The sequence below is a fragment of the Humulus lupulus genome, chromosome 3 (assembly GCF_963169125.1).
Source record: "Humulus lupulus chromosome 3, drHumLupu1.1, whole genome shotgun sequence".
Taxonomy (NCBI): domain Eukaryota; kingdom Viridiplantae; phylum Streptophyta; class Magnoliopsida; order Rosales; family Cannabaceae; genus Humulus; species Humulus lupulus.
The window spans coordinates 235,103,426-235,123,026 of NC_084795.1; the positions used below are offsets into that span (position 1 = coordinate 235,103,426).

General features: G+C 30.2%; 1 protein-coding gene across 1 annotated transcript; it reads right to left on the reverse strand.

Moving 5' to 3' along the window:
* Positions 1 to 12,255: 12,255 nt before the first annotated feature.
* LOC133823487 (DEAD-box ATP-dependent RNA helicase 37-like) lies at positions 12,256 to 17,256 on the reverse strand. Its single transcript, XM_062256292.1, has 7 exons — positions 16,982 to 17,256; positions 15,679 to 16,570; positions 15,497 to 15,580; positions 14,954 to 15,196; positions 14,526 to 14,693; positions 14,292 to 14,405; positions 12,256 to 13,278 (listed from the first exon to the last, which is right to left on the reverse strand). The coding sequence occupies exons 2-7, from the start codon at positions 16,411 to 16,413 to the stop codon at positions 12,784 to 12,786; spliced, it is 1,839 nt and encodes a 612-aa protein (XP_062112276.1). The 5' UTR covers positions 16,414 to 16,570; positions 16,982 to 17,256; the 3' UTR covers positions 12,256 to 12,783.
* Between the last annotated feature and the right edge of the window lie 2,345 nt (positions 17,257 to 19,601).

The window sequence follows — 19,601 nt, forward strand, 5'->3', positions numbered from 1 at the left end:
TGGGTTCGATCTCGTGCTTACACGAACACTATATTCCATATACGATTCGTGTGCTTGCGAGTATAAATTTTTAAAACATACCCGTTTTGGGTCCATCATTAATTGACAACTATAAATATAGATCATTAAACTTAATCCAATGGTTAATATTAAAATAATCATCCATAGGTAGTAACCATTAAGAGTGCACCCAAAAAAAATATAACAATAAAATTGTACAAGTTAAAATCTTTTTAGAAAATAAAATATTTGAAAACTAGTTGAAATATACATATTTTTCTTTTTAAAATAACAAGATATTCAAATTTATTTACATTTTCATGTGCAAAATATATGTACATGTTTCCTTAAGCACCATACATGAATTAATAATGAAAAAAATCTTCACGTTCTTCAATAAAATTTAGAAAAACTATTTATATTTTATTACATATAATTGATCATGTCAAAACAATTAAATTAATGAACTTTAAGTTCACTATAATTTGTATGAAATTTTCTTACAATGATTTGTAAAATTATTTCGACATATATAGTAAACGCTATAAATTCCATTTTTATATGGTAGAAGATGAAACAATTTTAATATATTTCAAAATATATAACATTAACTTTTTAGGAATCAAGAGTCTTTATTCAATTTTTGTAATATATTATATTTTACAATTTTCTTTATTCAAAGTATGGTGTGTGTACTTCTGAGCAAAAATTATATTTCAAATAACTTCATAATTCATTCCAGAATGATAATAATCATATTTGTTATAGTCAAATAGATATATTCCCAAGTGATCAAATTTATTAATGAATAAATCATTTATTATTCTTATAACTTGATATATTATATATATTTAAATAAGGATATTGGCGGCGATAATACTCAAATCTTTTCAAAAGTTACACTTTAATACCCAAATTTTTTTTTTGCGACAATAATACATTCTGTCAAGAAATTAGTACATCCATTGGTACCCACACTTAACGCCTCACATTAGCACATACGTGGCAATATTTAATTGGTCTATATTATTTTAATTATTTTAAAATAAAATAAAAATAATCTAATTTTTTTTTAAAATGAATTAAATTTTATTTTAATTATTTAAAAATTATTTAAACTTAAATTAAAAAAAATAGAATTTATTTATGTTCCTAACATCTTTTTATTCAAATCATTAATGACGTTACCATTATTTACAAAAAAAAAAAAAATTACTGACGTTGTTTGATAATTTGATTCAAATCAATATTAATCTTTTTTTTTAATCTAATCAGTATTCATCAATTCATAAACATAAACTAATAAACTCATAGATTTACTATCCTAAGTTTATCATCTTCATCCAAAAGTAGCAAAACTAAAAAAAATGTGTTCTTGAGTTAAGAACCCAAACCCAATTCAACATTAAAGAACAAAAAATCATATCTAAAGCAAAATTGAACTCATTCAAAATTCCAAATAATTGTTTAAAAGAAATATTCAACATCCAAACTCAAATTCCAAATCAAAACGTCAATATAAATCTGGGTTACAATATTTCACCATCAAAACAGATCTAAAAAACCTAGCCTTCATCTAAAAGAGATGTGAAAAACTCGACCCAACATAAAAAATCTAGATCTCCCCAGCTCAGTTGTCCCCGTCGCTGCACGTGCAAGCTATGTCGTGCGGGGCTTGGATCTCGTGCAGAACCTTTGAAACCCCAACAGCGACGGCGTGGATGTAGTGCAGGTAGCGACGACGGTGTAAAGCCTTCAAAGCCAGAACCTCCGTCCGCGAACAAATCCTCCGACCCGACATCATGGTTGCCACGTATCTCTTGGGTGCCGAAGCTACAAGTTACAGAAGAAAAAAAAAGAGAGGGAGGGGAAAGGAAAACGTCCTTGAGCTCCTTGTTTCCGGCTTTAGCATCGGCAACGCAGTGATAGTCTTCCATGGGTCTAAGCCTACAAGATCGAGTTGAAATCGATGCTAAATTAGGGGAGAAGAAGCTGAAATGAATCTCAAATTTTTTTAGGGTGTTTGGGGCTTGATGGACCCTGTGGCTTGGGAAGAGGAATGGGAGGGTTAATACGTTACGTTTTTTTCAATTTTTTGTTTTTGGTTTTGAAATTCCATTTTTAGTAATTACCAGATTAATTAAACAATGAATTAATTAAAATGCGGAATGGTAATTAGTTGTTTACACAGACAACGTTTCTGTCGGGACAGAATCCGAACTTGTCATGACAGAACTGAACACAAAAAAATTATACAGTGCAAAAGTTAAAGAACACAGCGAATTTTTACAAGGTTCAGAAACCCTTTCGGATATCCTACTCCTTGGGACCACGCCCAGAGAATAAACCAATTAGTAAAGAAACAAAGTGTACAAAAGCATTGACTTAAACAATGTAAGACTCCCTCTTAAACTATTGCCGCAATCTTGTTGTACTCTTCTCTACGAATCTGGTTTGATGAAACGCTGATTCTCTTGAACTCCCTTCAAAGAACAGCGAGTGCACACTTCCTCCCGAAGTGAGACTTAGATGGAATCCTCTCCCGAAGATCCTTATGAACACGTTCACAATAGACACTATCTGATTACAATGGACTAGATAGATATCCACAAGTACACTCAGCACTCTCACAAAGATTAAGGTGAACAAACTTAATCTCTACAAATAAAGACACTCTTCAAAATAATGTTTACAAATATTGAAAATGGAAAAGGTGAAAATTCCAAAGGCCTTGGCAAGGTATTTATAGGCAGGAAAATCGTCCAAGGCCATGATTTTCTGGTATCTTTGAAATCAATTTGCGAATTCCTTTGATTTAGGAAAACAGCCAGCCAGAAGGATTCTGTGTCGACAGAAAAGGAAACTGATGAGTCAGTAACGAAATCTGTTTTATCTGGCAGAACGAACATGGTCATTTCTTTTGACCATATTCATTTTCGACACCTTCTTTATTTCCAGAATAGACATAATCCCATATAATCCCTGAAAATAATCTCAAGATATTTGCACAATATATTTTTACCAAAAATTGATTATTTGAGATAAATAAGGCAACAAATATATTCACACTTAAAGATCTTTTCACATTACAAAACCAGCTGAAAATATTGCCAAATAAAATCGAAAATCAATATGGAGATACTACTGATTTTCCTTAATAACTTTAAAATATTTTGTCTAAAATAAAGTTAGCCAAAAAAGGACTTTACAATCTCCCCCTTTGGCAACTTGATAGACAAAAATATTTTAAGAGTTTATTTTGAAAAGTGTCTTTATTTGTAGAGATTAAGTTTGTTCACCTTAATCTTTGTGAGAGTGCTGAGTCTTTATTGAAATTCCGTTTTTTATGATTACCAACTTAATTATTTAAATTAAATAATTAATTGTTAAACTGTTACAGAAATGTTTAAACAGATACCAAAATTGTTTGAACAGAAACCAGATATGTTTAAACAGTTTGTGACTAGAAGATAAAAACGAACATAAAGTAAAGAACACACGAATTTTTACGTGGTATCAGCAATCTTTGCAGATTGCTACTAGTCCACGAGGCCACGCCCAGAGAATGAAATTTATTAGAAGAATATCTAAATGATTACAAAACCAAATTGACTTATACAAATAAAGACTCCCTCTTGAATTTGTCGCAACTGTTGTAATCTAAACTTCTAATCAAATTTCTGAAGTGCTAAGATCTTGAACTCCCTTCAAATCATAACACTTGCACTTTTCCTCCCGAAAAGTGACTCACGAACAAGACTTCTCCCGAAGCTTGATGACAAAAGTCCAAGTGTGTTCAACCTGCACAATTAACACAAAGAAAACAATACAGAAGTACACTGTAATAAACCACTAAGAACTTGCTGGACTCAAGTTCTTCACATAACAAAAAGTCTCTCTAAAAACTTGAGAAATATTTAGAAAATAATGCACCAAGAGAGATAATAAAAAACCAACGAATTAAGGATGATTATATACTGTTTAGAATCCCTTTAGGTCGTGGAACACAAATCAGAAATCAAACAGCCCATAAAAGGAAAATCTTCCAAAACAGGAAAGTCAGAATCTGTTCAAACAGACTGGCAATCCGTTCAAACAGATTCATTGAACCTTGACAGTTTTTCAACCCAGTTTCCTTAAATAAATAAGGAAACAATATATCCTTTATGATTGCAAGCTGTACACGATTTCTGGGCAACCAAATCAGATAAATAAAATAAATACTAATAATTTCCAATTCAAGAAAAATATATTCTTTTATAGGAAAATATATATATATATTTATTTTATTAACACATAAATAAAAATCTGAATATAGAAAGACATATTTCACCAAAACAAGAAACTACCCATTTTCGAAATTCACCACAAAATATTACAAAAGAGGAAACTACTAATTTCGAAAATACCCTTTTAATTAATTTTGTCTTTATTATAAAAAATGCCAATAAAGGATTTTACAGGTTTTAGTTTTAATTTAATAAAAGAACTAAAATTAGTTTAAATTTAAATTTAGTTCAATTTTTAGTTTTGTGATAAGTTTTAAATTATTTTTTATTTTAAAAAATTAAATAATATAAGCCAATTAAATGTTGTCACGTATGTGTCAATGTCAGACGTTAGTTGTGGGTAACAACGGCTGCATCGATTTCTTGACAGAATGTATTATTGCCACAAAAAGAAAATTGGGTATTAAAGTGTAATTTTTGAAAATATTTGAGTATTATTTCCATTAATATCCCTATTTAAATATATAAATGCACGGTTGGTACATAAAAATATGTTTTACTTTATCTGTCGAGAACTAAAGTGTAAAGGTTTCTTCAAGAACATTTTCAAATCATCTTTGTAGTTTTTCTATCAATTTGTCGAATATACTTATATATATTCTGACCAATGACAAAGTTTACTTTAATGCTAGTAATTTAGACATTCACTTTTGGAAATGTGTAAAAATAATTGACTTAAGTAATGACTATATATTTTTTTTATCACCAATAATAATTTAATATTATTTACTTCTGGGATTTTAAATTGTATTATATTTATATCTTTTCGTTGATCATTGATACAATTTATAATGAAAACATGAAAACTTCTCAATGGTTATTACCCATGAATGGATATCATAAATCACTAAACAAGTTTTCGATGAGGAATGATTATAATGATGATAAAAATAAATAAATAAAATATATAAAATCAATAATTTCGAATTTTTTAGATTAATTAGGCAATAAACATTAGTTGGAAAGATAATGGTTACATTAATTATTCTTATTAATTCCAAAATAATTTTTTTTCTCATGAAATAGATCAAATGAATGAATCAGAAATGAAGAAGGAACGGAGAATGAATATTAAACAAGATTCTCTATATTATGTATTTAATAAATATGTGACCATCATGTCATCAGGTAGCCCTTCCAAAAGTTTGAAAAGTTAAATTTTTTTTTTAGAAATATTAATTAACAATTATAAATATGAGTCATTGATATTAATCTAATGATTAATATTAAAATAATCATTTATGAGTAATAACCATTAAGAGTGTCTCCATATATATATATTTGATAATAATGATATCTCAATTAATAATAATAATTGTAATAGCATTCACCTTGAGGAATAATATTGAAAAGATATTAGTTGGTTTGGCAAACAAAATTATATATATATATATATATAATAACATGATTAATAAATGAAATATCGATATTTTTAAAATAAAATAAAATTTCCACTCATTCTCTTCAAATAATGATGTTTAAATATTTGTAAATGCACGTCAAAATTGAAATAGATGTAAAATTCTTCATTGTACATTTCACATATAACATTAATTCAATAACCACGGGGAGCAGCTCCACTTGAATCACTTTGTCCTCTTCATTTTGTTTTCAATCATGTTCATTATTATTTCACATTTTGCTGTTTTAATGCAATTTTCTACAATTCTTTTGGGACTTAAAAAAAAAGGTTTATATACTTTGAGATTATGTTTTTTTTTGTATCATTACCTGTTTAGACCCTGTATTTTGACAAATTAATTTTTAGACCCTATGTTTTGTAAAATGATTCAAATAGAAACCTAAACCCGATTTTGGTCAAAGTTTTATGAATTAAAATAACAAATAATTCACCAAACTAAGAATTCAGAACAAACAAAAATTATTCTGCTTAACAACTATATTGTTATATTTAATTTTTTTTCTTCATCAAAATTGGGCTTAGGGGTCTATTTGAACCATTTTACAAAATACATGGTCCAAAAAAAAAATTGTCAAAACACAAAGTCCAAATAAGTAATATGACAAAATATAGGATCCAAAAATATATAAACTCTAAAAAAAACAGTCTTCAATTGCATCAATCATAAAACATTTCAATGTTCTTTAGTTATATTCATAGATGTAATATTATTAACAAATATGAAATATCAACTTCAAGAAATGTTTAATAAAATATCACAAATATTTAGCAATTATATTTCTTTTTCAATAGTGTCAAAGAACACACACATATATATACTAGATACAAAGACGTTTGCTTAGATTTATTAATTATATTTATCAAATTTGTATCATTATCATATAAATTTCAAATAAATAAACAAATTAAAAGAAAAATTAAACAAAAATACTATTTATACTTTTTTTTAAATATATTTATAATATGATAACATTTTTAAACATAAATGATAATTTTTTTAATAAAAAGTAAGATTATATATTATATATTATTTTTATAATATTTAAATTTATATTAATATAAGTATTAAATTTCTAATTTTGTATTAAATATTATTATAATAATAATATTTTATAATATTTGAATTCAAGTTAATATAATTAATTAGTAAAAAATTAGGATTATATATTATTATCATATTTATATTAATATAATTATTATATATGTAGTTTTATATTAAATATTATTATATATAATAATGATATTTTATAATAGTTGAATTTATATTAATATAATTAATAAATATTCATTTTTAAGTTAGTTTTAAATGTATATTTCGTTAAATATTTAGAATATTCCATTAAAATTAACAAAACAAATCGTTAAAATCAAAAATTTTCTTTATGTACACACTTTTACTATAGAAGATATGTATAAATATCTCTTAATAATATATATCTTAATCAATAATTATAATGAAGAATATCATTTTTTTCATAATCTTCGAGATATATGCAAGATCTTATATCAAAGATCTATAATATATTTTTTTCAATATGTCATAAATATTGGACTTCACTATTTCTAATGTAAACATTGTAAATAACTATAAAATAAACTCTATAAAGAAATCAAGATCAAATATGTGAGATAATATTAACACATACTTATAAATAATCATATTCATCATAATAAGTCATTAACTCATCTCATACTATCACAATTGTGAAATAGCAACGCATATCTTACCTATTATATAAAAGCTATCAAACGGTATTTTGTATTTAATAGAATTTAGTATGGTTTAACAGAATTTGGTATGACTTTAACAGAATATGCTCAAAAAAAAATTACAGTTTAACAGTAATGGTAAATAACATTTCGCACCCTTTCAGAAGTACACATCCTTTCAGGAGTATACAACCTTTCGCATTCTATAACACATTACAAATAGATAAACATTATCTCATCAAACCTCCTCTCTCATCATTATAAACTCTCAAATAATATATTTTCTATTTAACAAAATTTAGTATGGTTTAACAAAATTTGGTATGACTTTAACAGAATATGCTCAAAAAAAAGTTACAGTTTAACAGTAATGGTAAATAACCTTTCGCACCCTTTCAAAAGTACACATCATTTCAGTAGTACACAACCTTTCAGGAGTATACAACCTTTCGCATTCTGTAACACATTACAAATAGATAAATATTATCTCATCAAACCTCCTCTCTCATCATTATAAACTCTCAAATAATAAAAAATACCTCTCGAAACATACTGGGGATGAGATAAACGAAAATTATGGTACTTTTTACTTGTGAAATTTTTAACCTTTCTCTGTTTTTTTTTTAAACTTATCTATATTTTTTTAAAGAAACCCAAACAAACTTAAAATCAATTTTGTCAAAACAATAAAAATAAAAATTACTATTTAAAATATATTATGTCATTCTTTTAAAATGTTATTTTTCTGAATTAATTTTGATATATTACTTATATTATGGTATAATAATATTATAAAAATTTGAATCAATAAATTTAAAATAGGTTTATAGTAATTGAAAAAAATAACAAAATTAATTAACTATATAATGTTTTTGAGTTTTTTTTTCACACAATTAATTATATGCAACTTTATCATGCAATGATAAAAATAACATTTACATTTACAGTGACATTTCTAATACGACCAATATCCATGGAACAATGGGGAAAGAACTACACATAACATCCAAACAAAAAAAATCAAGAGAAATTATTTTAAAAGTTGTCAAAGAAAGAAATAACTTTTTTAAATTAAAAACAACATTATAATTATATATATAATCATATGCAATCCACTTAATATAAGAGAAAAGAAAGAATAGAGATAAAAAAGTCTTTTTAGGATTTTAAAAGAACTTAAAAAAATTGATTTTAAATAATTGTTAATTGTGCTTCTTAAATTTTGTTACTTATAAATATTTTTAAAAAATAATTTTTATAAATTACTAATATCACTATTATCTAACCTAGTCTAACCGTTATGTTTTGATTATTAACCAAAGTCTCATGACTATTTAAAAATAATAATGTTTAAAGACAGATAAGATAGATAGAACTTTGAGATTGGGAAACGTGCATGACAGTTGAAGATTGGTTTCCATATTGGAATAATATAGAGATGAACAGTTCGGGCAAAGCTGTCCTGTGTGTTTGTAGGAATTAGAAGTGGGAACGAGCTATGCACATATGCCATAATGTTTACATTTGTGTTCATGTGTATTGTATTGTTAACTCGCTTTGTCGAAATCATTCTTGCCCAATTTTGTCGAGCTTAATTATTTCTTTTAATTAGATTATGTTATTCAAACAATCACTGTTTGAAAATGTACCTAACATTTTTACTTAAATCATGTTGTAGATTTTAATGATTTATCAACTTCTAATATATGTTATGGGGTTTACTTTGGACCTTGGATTTTAGTGAGGAAATTTTTTATGAGGGAAAATAAAAGGGAAAAAATGGAAGAAAATGTTTTCCACAAATTTGATTAGACTTTTTTTAATATTTTCTTTTTTTGTAGATATTTATAATTGTTGTAAATTTAAAAAAATTATACTTCATTTAAGTTTTACTTTTTCTAGAAAAAGAATTCTTAATTTATTGATTCAACCAAAACATGAGAAAATAGAATCTTTTGGATATTATTTTTTTTCTCTCTTAAAATCTAAGATCAAAACAAAGCCTTAGTATATAAAAATATTATCTAATTTTTTTTTTTTAATATTACATCGTTTCTAAAAATAAAATAAAATATAACGTGCATTGCAGGTATTTTCTGCCTAGTATATATTAGGGGTGAGCATCTAAACCGGCAAACCGCGGCGACCGACCGCACCGCACCACACTACACCGCAAACCGCGGTGTCAAAAGTGGAATGGTTCGGTATGGTTTGTATCTTAGCTAAACCGTGCAGTGCATGGTTTGGCGGTGTAAAATTTTGGTTTGCACCACACCGCACCGTATACTTACAAATATGTTAAAAAAAATAAACTTTACATATATACCATTTTTTAGTAACCCAATCTAAAACTAGGAGCCCACTTAAATTAGGGTATAACCTTATTCTCTAACACATCATACACAACAACAACTCCTTCCTCTCTCATCTCATTTGCGCCTCCTCCCTATCACCTCTCTATCTCACACATATTTTTTTAACACACTTACACCGTGGAAAACCACCCAAACCACACCGCAAAAAATGGTTTGGTTTGGTTGGTTTGGTGCAACGAAATCACACCGCACGGTATGTTCTAGCTACTACACCGCACTTGTGGCGTGGTGTATTAAAAAGTGTTCAAACCGCTCAAACCACACCGTGCACACCCCTAGTATATATATATATATATACAAGTTTTATTATCAAAATATATAGCATGATAATAATATAAACATACCTTGGCAACAAAAGATTTCTATCTCAATGAAATATGATGACTAGAGGCTTGATGATGATTTTTTATTTCAACACAAGATGGTGGTTGAAGATTGAATTGTCAAGTTTAAATTTCAACGAATGATTATAGCTAGAGATTCGTGATAAAATTTTGAACCTACCAACAATGATAGTATGATAATCGTACTGATAACGTGTTATAAAATTATTAAGAATAATGAAATATAAAATATATAGAGAAAAAATAGACAGAATAACAAAGAGAAGTCTAAAGAGACGGGGAACTCTTGTATTTTCTCTCAATGGGAATGGGCCTAGATTTCATTATGATGATCTCAATCTAGGAAATTCAATGGAATAAAGGTAAATACAATGAGGAATTTATAATGATATTTCACTTAGGAGCTTTGGTGAACTAAGGAGATTCTCCATTTCTATAAGATATCCATTTATATATATTATAATATTTATAACATTTTATATATAATTTCACAGTTGAATTATTAGATTGGTAAAGGTAAATACAACGAGGTAAATGGAATAAAAGTAAATACAATGAGGAATTTATAATGATATTTGACTTAGGAGCTTTGGTGAACTAAGGAGATTCTCCATTTCTATAGATATCCATTTAGATATTATAATATTTATAACATTTTATATATAATTTCACAGTTGAATTATTAGATTGGCTTGGATAATCTTCACTTCTTCCCTGCAAAGGAGAACAATACAAGCCCAACATTTTTTATAAAATAGGAAAAGTCAACAAATGAAAGCAACCTTTTTCTTTTCTTCCTTTATTTTGTCTCCTCCAAGAACTTGTTCTTAATTTCACTCAAAGACAAATATTTTTTAAAAAATTAAATAGAATTGAGGTTTAGGTTATGTATATATAGACCATCTGAGAGACTGAGATTGAAAGTTCTTTTCCTGCTTGGAAGCTTCAAGCAAAAGAATGTAACTCATAATAGATTGAATATTTTTAGTCAACGTTGAAGATTGTAATGTTTTTGAATAAGATCAATTTCTTTGTGATCAGCGTATTGGGTAGCTTGATTCAAATAGCATTCCTCTTTGATTGCTTTGTCTGCCTAAGTTTTGGCTTGGGCCACAACTCACCGTGGAAGACCAAGTTGAGTATTCGAATGACCAGAGTTGAGTTATGAGCAAATAATCCTCCCCATTCTTGGGTGGGTCTTCTTCCTTTTGTGGTCACTTTGTTTTGTAAAAAGTGCCTATGAAATGGTTGAGAATGCAATTTATCAACTCCTTGACAAACTCACAAAGAATGAAGAAGACGGGCTTCTCGTTTGACTCTCTGTTACGTATACATATGAAACCTATACTTTGTGTTGGTGTGAATCTAAAGTAGTATACGTTACATTATTCAAACTAAAACGATACATATTTGTTTAATGAAATAAACTCCTTAGGATTTGCTCAGGCCTATGCCATTTCAGTTAAATTTGTAGACTAGTAGACTGACCTTCGCAGTTGATTGTATAAGGGTTTCCAATGACGTCAACCGAAGGAAAAAAACATCGACTATTATGTAGAATATAGAACTTGTTCTTCTTTTGAATGATTTTGCTTTTGCATAGTAATACTAATATCAGGTTGCCAACTTCTAAGTGAAGTCTTCATGAAATTACCCATACAATGTTAATACTTCACAATTTTTTTTCCCTCAAACTTGCTATTGTAAGGTAGTAACAACTAAATAATATGACAAAATTGATGTTAAGTTCAAAATCTATACTACAATTCTCAAAAAGCCTATTATTATTATTAATTCCTAGTTAATTGTTATTGTTTTTAAATTAAAGGACATTGTCAGGAAAAAATAAATCAAAGACAATTTTGTCAATCTCATTAAATTATAATGATACCAAAAAATATAAAAATGTACCATATGATAACAAACCACTACCCACAAATACTTGAATTTTCTTTGGAGAAGACCATATTTGACATGGAAACAATTGAGAAAACAAGACGCATTAAAAAAAAGTCATAAATTAACTGGAAAGTTGGGTGAAGAAACTTGTACAAACATCATAAAATGCCCATATGAACCATAACGGATAAAACTCTGAGACAGAAACAAAAAAGTAAGCAGAAAAGGATGTTTTCAACTAGACTTCAGTTACATTATCCAGGACAGAACAGAATACATTTATGCTTTCCGGGCGGGTTTGGCACTATAGCAAAACTATAATAAATTTATAAAAGCGTCAGCCTCATCTACAGTCTAAATACATAGCATGTACCTAACTCTAACTGAGCTTTTCTGCTAAGTTGCCCGGGTTAGTAATAAGATATTATAGGTCTCTCCCGGACATGTATTTTTTGTGTTCACAAGGACAAAACAATCGAAAACTTTCCCATAACCAAAATTGTTAGTAGTTCTTCACCATCAACCTGGCCTACTATGACACCTCTGGTTACAGGCCATCCTTCGGCCAAAACCTATGGTCCTTCCCACAAATTCAATATTAGCATTCCCCACATCAGAATCAAGAAGATAGCAACAATAAACAGGTCGGAAAAATAAAACAAAAAAAGGAAAATTCCATTGGATCTGAAAGAAGAAAAAATATATATTCTCTGAGACAAAATTAGAGAAACCCTGTTGCAGGACTAATCCCAAGCACTGCTCACTCCTGGACCATAACCTCCACCACCACCACCATAACCACCGCCAGCTCCATATCCACCGCCACTATTTCCTCCACCGTAGTAATCTTGACCCCTATTGTAAGAACTATCCCTCCTGAAATCACGTCCACCAAAGCGACCTCCACCACGGCGATTTCTACCACCACCACCACCATAAGCCCTTGATGCATACCGAGTAAGCCAATCAGGAACTTCTTGGTTTGCTTCTTGCATCAGATCAGCAAGAGGCCTTGCCAATGATGAATTGTTCTCATTGAAAAAAGCTGTTGCCAGACCTGATTTGCCAGCTCGGCCTGTTCGCCCTATCCGATGAACATAGTCATCAATGTCGTTGGGAAGATCAAAGTTTATTACATGAGAAACATGAGGAATATCAAGACCACGTGCTGCCACATCTGTTGCCACTAAGATTGGTGTTTTCCCAGTCTTGAAGGATTTCAATGCGTATTCTCTTTCCTGCATTAAACATGTGATTAAATGATTACGTTGAAGTTTATGGTAAAATATTGCAGTCACCCCCACTGGATTGGAGAAGTTCGATACATAAAATATGCATATTATACTTTAGGTGGATGTGTGTATCATTTTCAGTTCGTGCAGAAAGACAAGCATTCTGGGCTGGGAAGCACAGCAAACTGAGGCAGAAACTCCACAAGCATCCTTTAATGTGCAATCTTGTGTTGTGTGTTGAAGCATATTCACACTACACCTTCCCAAGTTCTAATCAAAACAATGTAACTTTTGTTTTTTGATTCCATCCACTCGTATTTCTTCCATTTCATAACTTTTGTACAGATCCTCCTTTATTCAGAGAAAGGGGAAACAGAAGGATCTTTGATCGATCCTCCTTGTTCCTGAAATTGTTTCTCTTTCAAAATTTGTTTCTTCCATTTCTAAGGCTTTTTTCAGTTTCACTAGTTAAACACTCAAAACCCCAAGGCGCTCCCAACCAAATGATCCCTAGTACAAGTAATGTCTAAAATCCAATTATTTCAAAACAAATCAATGTTTACCAATCCAGTTCTTTTCTAAATCTTGTTTTAGGATGTTTCACTTTCAATGTAAATGTCCCTCAAAACACCAAATGGCCTACAACATACAATCTTAATTTTGTCATCTACTAGAACCTGTGACCAATCTCGATGTTGTTTTCACTAGCACCATAATAGAAAATCATCAATGCTGCTGATCTCACTCACCATATAAGTTGAATAAAATTAAAATGTCAAACTGATATTTATCAGTAAGCAAACTTTTAAATTCGTATTTCACAATATTCACATTCTCTCTCCTAAATTGGATAGCTGTCAAGTAAAATTAAAAAATATATATTCTCAGAGAAAACTATAAAATAACATTAAAAAAATGACAAAAAACAACTATAATTATCAAGCAATGCACATGATCACAAACACATCCAAGGAGAACTAGAAAATTTCTTTGTTTTAAGAGGATCAAGCTTCACAAACCTGTTGAGATCTATCACCATGAATACTTGTAGCAGGAAACCCAGAGCCAGTCAACCAATATTCTAATGCGTCAGCTCCTTTCTTTGTCTCAACAAAAACTAATGTCAAAGATTGCTGCACATTCAAGGGCACAGCACAATTATCAATATTAAAAACTAATAGTTAGCATCAAAATAAATTGCAAACAAAGCACATCTTATGACCTAAACATGTAAAATATGTCTCTGAATTTACCTTGCCATGGGTTCCATTTTCCTTCTGAGCATGGAGAAGGTCCATCAAATGACTTCTCTTGTCAGCTTCATGAACAAATTCAACTCTTTGGACAATTAAATCAGTACTTGAACCAACTCTTCCAACGGCCAAAAATATATAATCTGAAAGAAAGTCAGATGCCATTCTCTACAAGACAAGCAAAGTTGAAAAATTGTAAAGTTAGACGTTTGCAATTACTCAAGTCAGAAGTACTGCTAGTAGTAGTACTGTCAATGTTTATTTTGATCAAACCCTGAGTGCATATCCTTTAGAAAGTTCCCCCTGATCAAACAAATAAAAAGCAGACAAGAACAAGAATGCTAACGGCACAAGATGTATTATCCAGTCACAAGGATAAATTAAAAGTACTCAATACCATAATTTTTAATACTTAAATAAAGACAAACCTGTATCTCTTTAGGAAATGTAGCACTGAATAACATTGTTTGACGCATGCCAGGTGGAGGCATGTCCATCTGCTCCACAATCTTTCTAATCTGAGGTTCAAAACCCATGTCTAGCATCCGATCTGCCTCATCAAGAGCCAAATACTTGATCATCTGAAGTGACACTCTAGCTCTCTCAAGCAAATCTACCAATCTTCCAGGAGTTGCGACAAGAATATCAACTCCTCTCTCAAGCTCTCGCAACTGGAAAAATAAACAGAATTAACAATAAGAGGTGCAACGCCAGATCAGTCAGCCAAATTAAGCTAAACAGTGAGATTCCCTAAATAATATATATAGTAAAAAAAATTATAATCAGTGGGAAATTCCAGTTTTGTTATAACTGACTATTAAATCCATAAAAGAGGAAGAGAAAAGGGAAGCAGTGGTATAAACTCCCTTGTAAAAAAATGAATGAGATATAGACAATAATAAATTTATCACACACCTAGAGTCAAATTTAACAGCATAATAATAGAATAAAGTGGACAGAAAATTAAAAACCTGTTGATTTATTGGTGCTCCTCCATAAGCAACAACCACCCTGACACCAGTTTGATATGAAAACTTTTTAGCTTCATCATGTATCTGCAAGACAGATAAAACGAAATAGCAATTATATTACACACCGAAATAAAGACGGCTCTTACAGGAAAATTATCTAAAGTATAAATTCAGAATCCCACCTGGCTAGATAACTCCCTTGTAGGGGAGAGAATAAGAGCAAGAGGAAAAACAGTACGAGTTCCACGAGGCCTCTGAATATTAGACTCCCGCATGATTCCACTAATGATTGGGAAACAAAATGCAGCGGTCTTTCCTGACCCGGTCTGAGCACACGCCATCAAGTCTCGCCCAGCTAGAGAAATGGGAATTGCATGTCGCTGAACAGGAGTTGGCTTCACATACTTGCACCTCCGAATATTATTATTTAATGCATCCCCCAAATCTATTTCGGCAAAAGTATTCACAGCCGGTGGGACATTACCCCCACTTGTCTCCACCGGAATATCCTCATAAGCATCAAAGTTAATTCCCGTGTTCTCTTGCTCGCTAAACGAAGGTTCTGCTGCATCATCTTCGGTTCCAAATGGATTTACCTCACGCTCCCTTCCACGGTCCCACCCCCTGCCTCTACTGCTGTTCCAGCCACCACCGGAACTATATCCAGGGCGCCCAACATCCTGCCGAGAACCACCATTCCAGCGAGACCCAGTCGATGGCACACCATAAGCAGTGCCAGCTTGTGATGGAGCAGAATTTGAGACAGTTGATGCATCAGATGAGGCTGGTCTGTTACGAAGATGCGGTGGAACATAAGTCGATCGTGACGGGCGGGAGGGGGCACTGTTATCAAATGAACCGGTAGCTGCACTCTCAGATTGAGAGTTGGCTACAGAATCTGCCCATGAAGTGCTCATCACTGCAAATACCTATGTGTAACCCTTCTTCTCCAAAAAAGTGCTCGAACAATAAAAATGAAAAATCCTAATGCACCAAACACCCAGAAGCAAAAATCGAATCTTCAAACGAAATTTCCCTTGTTCCTATGCTCAATAGCTTCACTCGATCAAAACCCTGATTGAACATTACGAGATTACAGTCAATCAATATAGAAAAAGGGGAGGAGATAAACAGTAAAGTACTAGCAAACTCTTAAAAAATTTCAATCAAAGATCTTAAACATATAACGCCAAAACCTAAAACTTATTGATTTTAGCACCAAAACAAAATCATGCAAAAAAAGTACAACAAATCTTATAATAATAAATAAAATAAAAAAGGATCATAGCAAAACCAAGCAAAAACATAAATAAATAAAACAAGTACTCAGTTCCATAAAAAGGACTGGACAATATACATATATCAAGAGGAAGAAAGATAGCATGCATTGAAATCGGCCTTTCGAAGAAATGCGAAGCCATTATAAAAAAAAATAAAAATAAAAAGTGCTTCAAACCCTAGTTTAGAGAAAGATAGCGGAAAAACCTTGAGAGAGAATAAAAGCCGTGAGCGTAGCGAGGATAAATGGAAGATTGAAAAACCTAAAATTCAGCAAAACCCAATCTTTTATCAGGGAGAGAGAAGGAGAAGCTAGATCGGACACGCAGAGTAGAAATCGCTTTTATCTATCACAACTAGATCTTTGTTTTTTCCTTTTCTTCTCTCTCTATCTGAGATTTTTTAAATTTTCTTTTGAAATGTAAACCAAAAACTCTATTTTCTTTTACCTTTTTATTTTTCTACCCAACCAAACGATAGATGGAGAGAAAAAGAAAGAGAAAATATATTTCTAAAATGAAAATAAATAAAATATCTGAAAAGCAACGGCGTACGTGAGAAGTTGGATGCTGCCGTCAATATTTTGGGTTGTTTGAAAATCCAATTAAAATCTAATAATTCTGAAGTATTTTGTCGTGGCGTATTCTCATTGGCTAATCTCTTTATTAAAAGGTATACTCGTCCGCATGTGATTTTTAGGTTAAAGTTAGCAAAGCCCAATATCTCTTGCTTTGGTTTGCCGCCGCCGCCAATTCATTCCCCTACTTCCTCTCTTCCGCTCCTTTGTCTCTCTCTCCTCTCCTGCGGTCTCACCTACTCCGCCAATATCGCCCGTTGTATATCTATCATTTATATCCATACATGAATCTGTATAAATCTACCTACCAGTGAAAAATAATTAGAGATCAAATTTTACAGCTCCTAATTTCTTTATGAGACTACACGCCTGACTTGGCTAGATAGCCCGTGATAGGACGATGTCGTTTCTTGGGAAAACGACAATGTTATAATTAAATTAAAACAAATACTAAAAAGTGACATTAATATTATTATTATTTCTTTAAAATATAGTTTCATGTTATGTGATGAAATATTTTGTATTGTGAGGTGTTTTTAATAAGAAATAAAAATAACTTACAAGCTAAGGATATTAAAAAAAATTATAATAATAAGTACATACATATACACATTAACCACTAGTTCCTAATATTATGAAATTTTGAATACAGAAGACAACACTAATTAGAAAACATAGTTGCAGTTTTTTATAATGATTAAAAAATAAATATTTTTATGGAGATTATGTGTAAGAAATTTATTTTCATTTTACTTATACAACATGTTCCTTATATGAATACGTAATGGTATCTTACCGTAATTTTTTATTTTCATGATAATGTTCATTATATAGCGAGTCTCCTACAGATTTTTAAGAAATTCTGAATAATTAAAGTGTCAAAAATAAAATTTAAACTACTTGTTGTACGTGCGTTTTTATTTAATATTAATATTATTTTATAAGCTTTACGTTGTATTTTTGTTTATATATAAATTTTTTAAGATTTTTATATTTTAGGGTAGAAAATTTATAAATCATGACATTTTGCATAATCATTAATTTTTTTTAAATAAATATTTTTATTAATTTAATTAATATTATTCTTAATTAAATTAATATCACGTGTATACATGTTTTTTTTAATTGTTAAGATATTTTGATTTTAAATTTGAAATATCAAAACAATAAATTTTGAAAATAAATATCAATTTATATATGATTCATTTATTATTATAATTATTAAAAAAATTAGTTATTTCTAAATCTTTTGTTTAAATATAAATAAAAATATTTTTATTTTAAATTTGAAATGTCAAAACAATAAAAATATTAATATAAATGGAAAATTTTGAAATAAATGTCAATTATATATGATTATTTATTATTATAATTATTAAAAAAATTAGTTATTTATAAATGAATTAAGATTTTTAAAATTTTGAATTTAAAATATGAAACAATAAAAAGATTATTATTAATTGAAAAATCTTCAAGATAAATGTGAATTTATATATGGTTGATTTATTATAATAATTATTAGAAAATTAGTTATTAATAAATATTAAAAAAAAAGTTACGGAAGAGGCATTGCCGTTGATGATTTTAGATGTTATCCCTCGGAAATCTAAAGATGACGTGGCGAATGAGAAGGCGGCATGTGACATCACAATTCGTGAAAAAACAACAAAGTATTGAAAAAAGACCGACGAACAAAGATGGATAGGTCCAAAACCTATAGGAAGTCAACCAGGCCTAGACCCCTTAGGGGTGGTCGGCAAGGCATTGGCCCCTTAGGGGTGGTTGGCCCACCCTATCCTCATAGGGTGGTCGGCCTACACTCCCAAAGACACTTCACAGGGTAAAACTCACGCTCGTTCAAACTGAGATTAACAGGCCTAGCACCCAGAAGATCAACAGGCCTAGCACCCAGAGGACCAACGGGCCTAGCACCCAAGCTCTAAAGAGTCGTCGAGCCCAACACCTAGGTCTCATAGACCAATCAAGACTTAGCATTTTCTCGAAGGTCTCAATCGTGCATTATGGACCACGATCCAGAGAAGACAATAGGAAGACCCACGATCTCATAATCATGGGAAGGTGGACACGTATCTCCACTCCCAATGATCGTGTACCAAACCACGATCCCACTCTTACTGATCATGTAACAGCCCCTGGGTACTATAAATAAAGGACTCGGGGCTTCGTTTCAAGGGATCTCTTTTTCTGGACTTTTTGGATTGATATTTTGGACGAACTTGTGACGAGTAA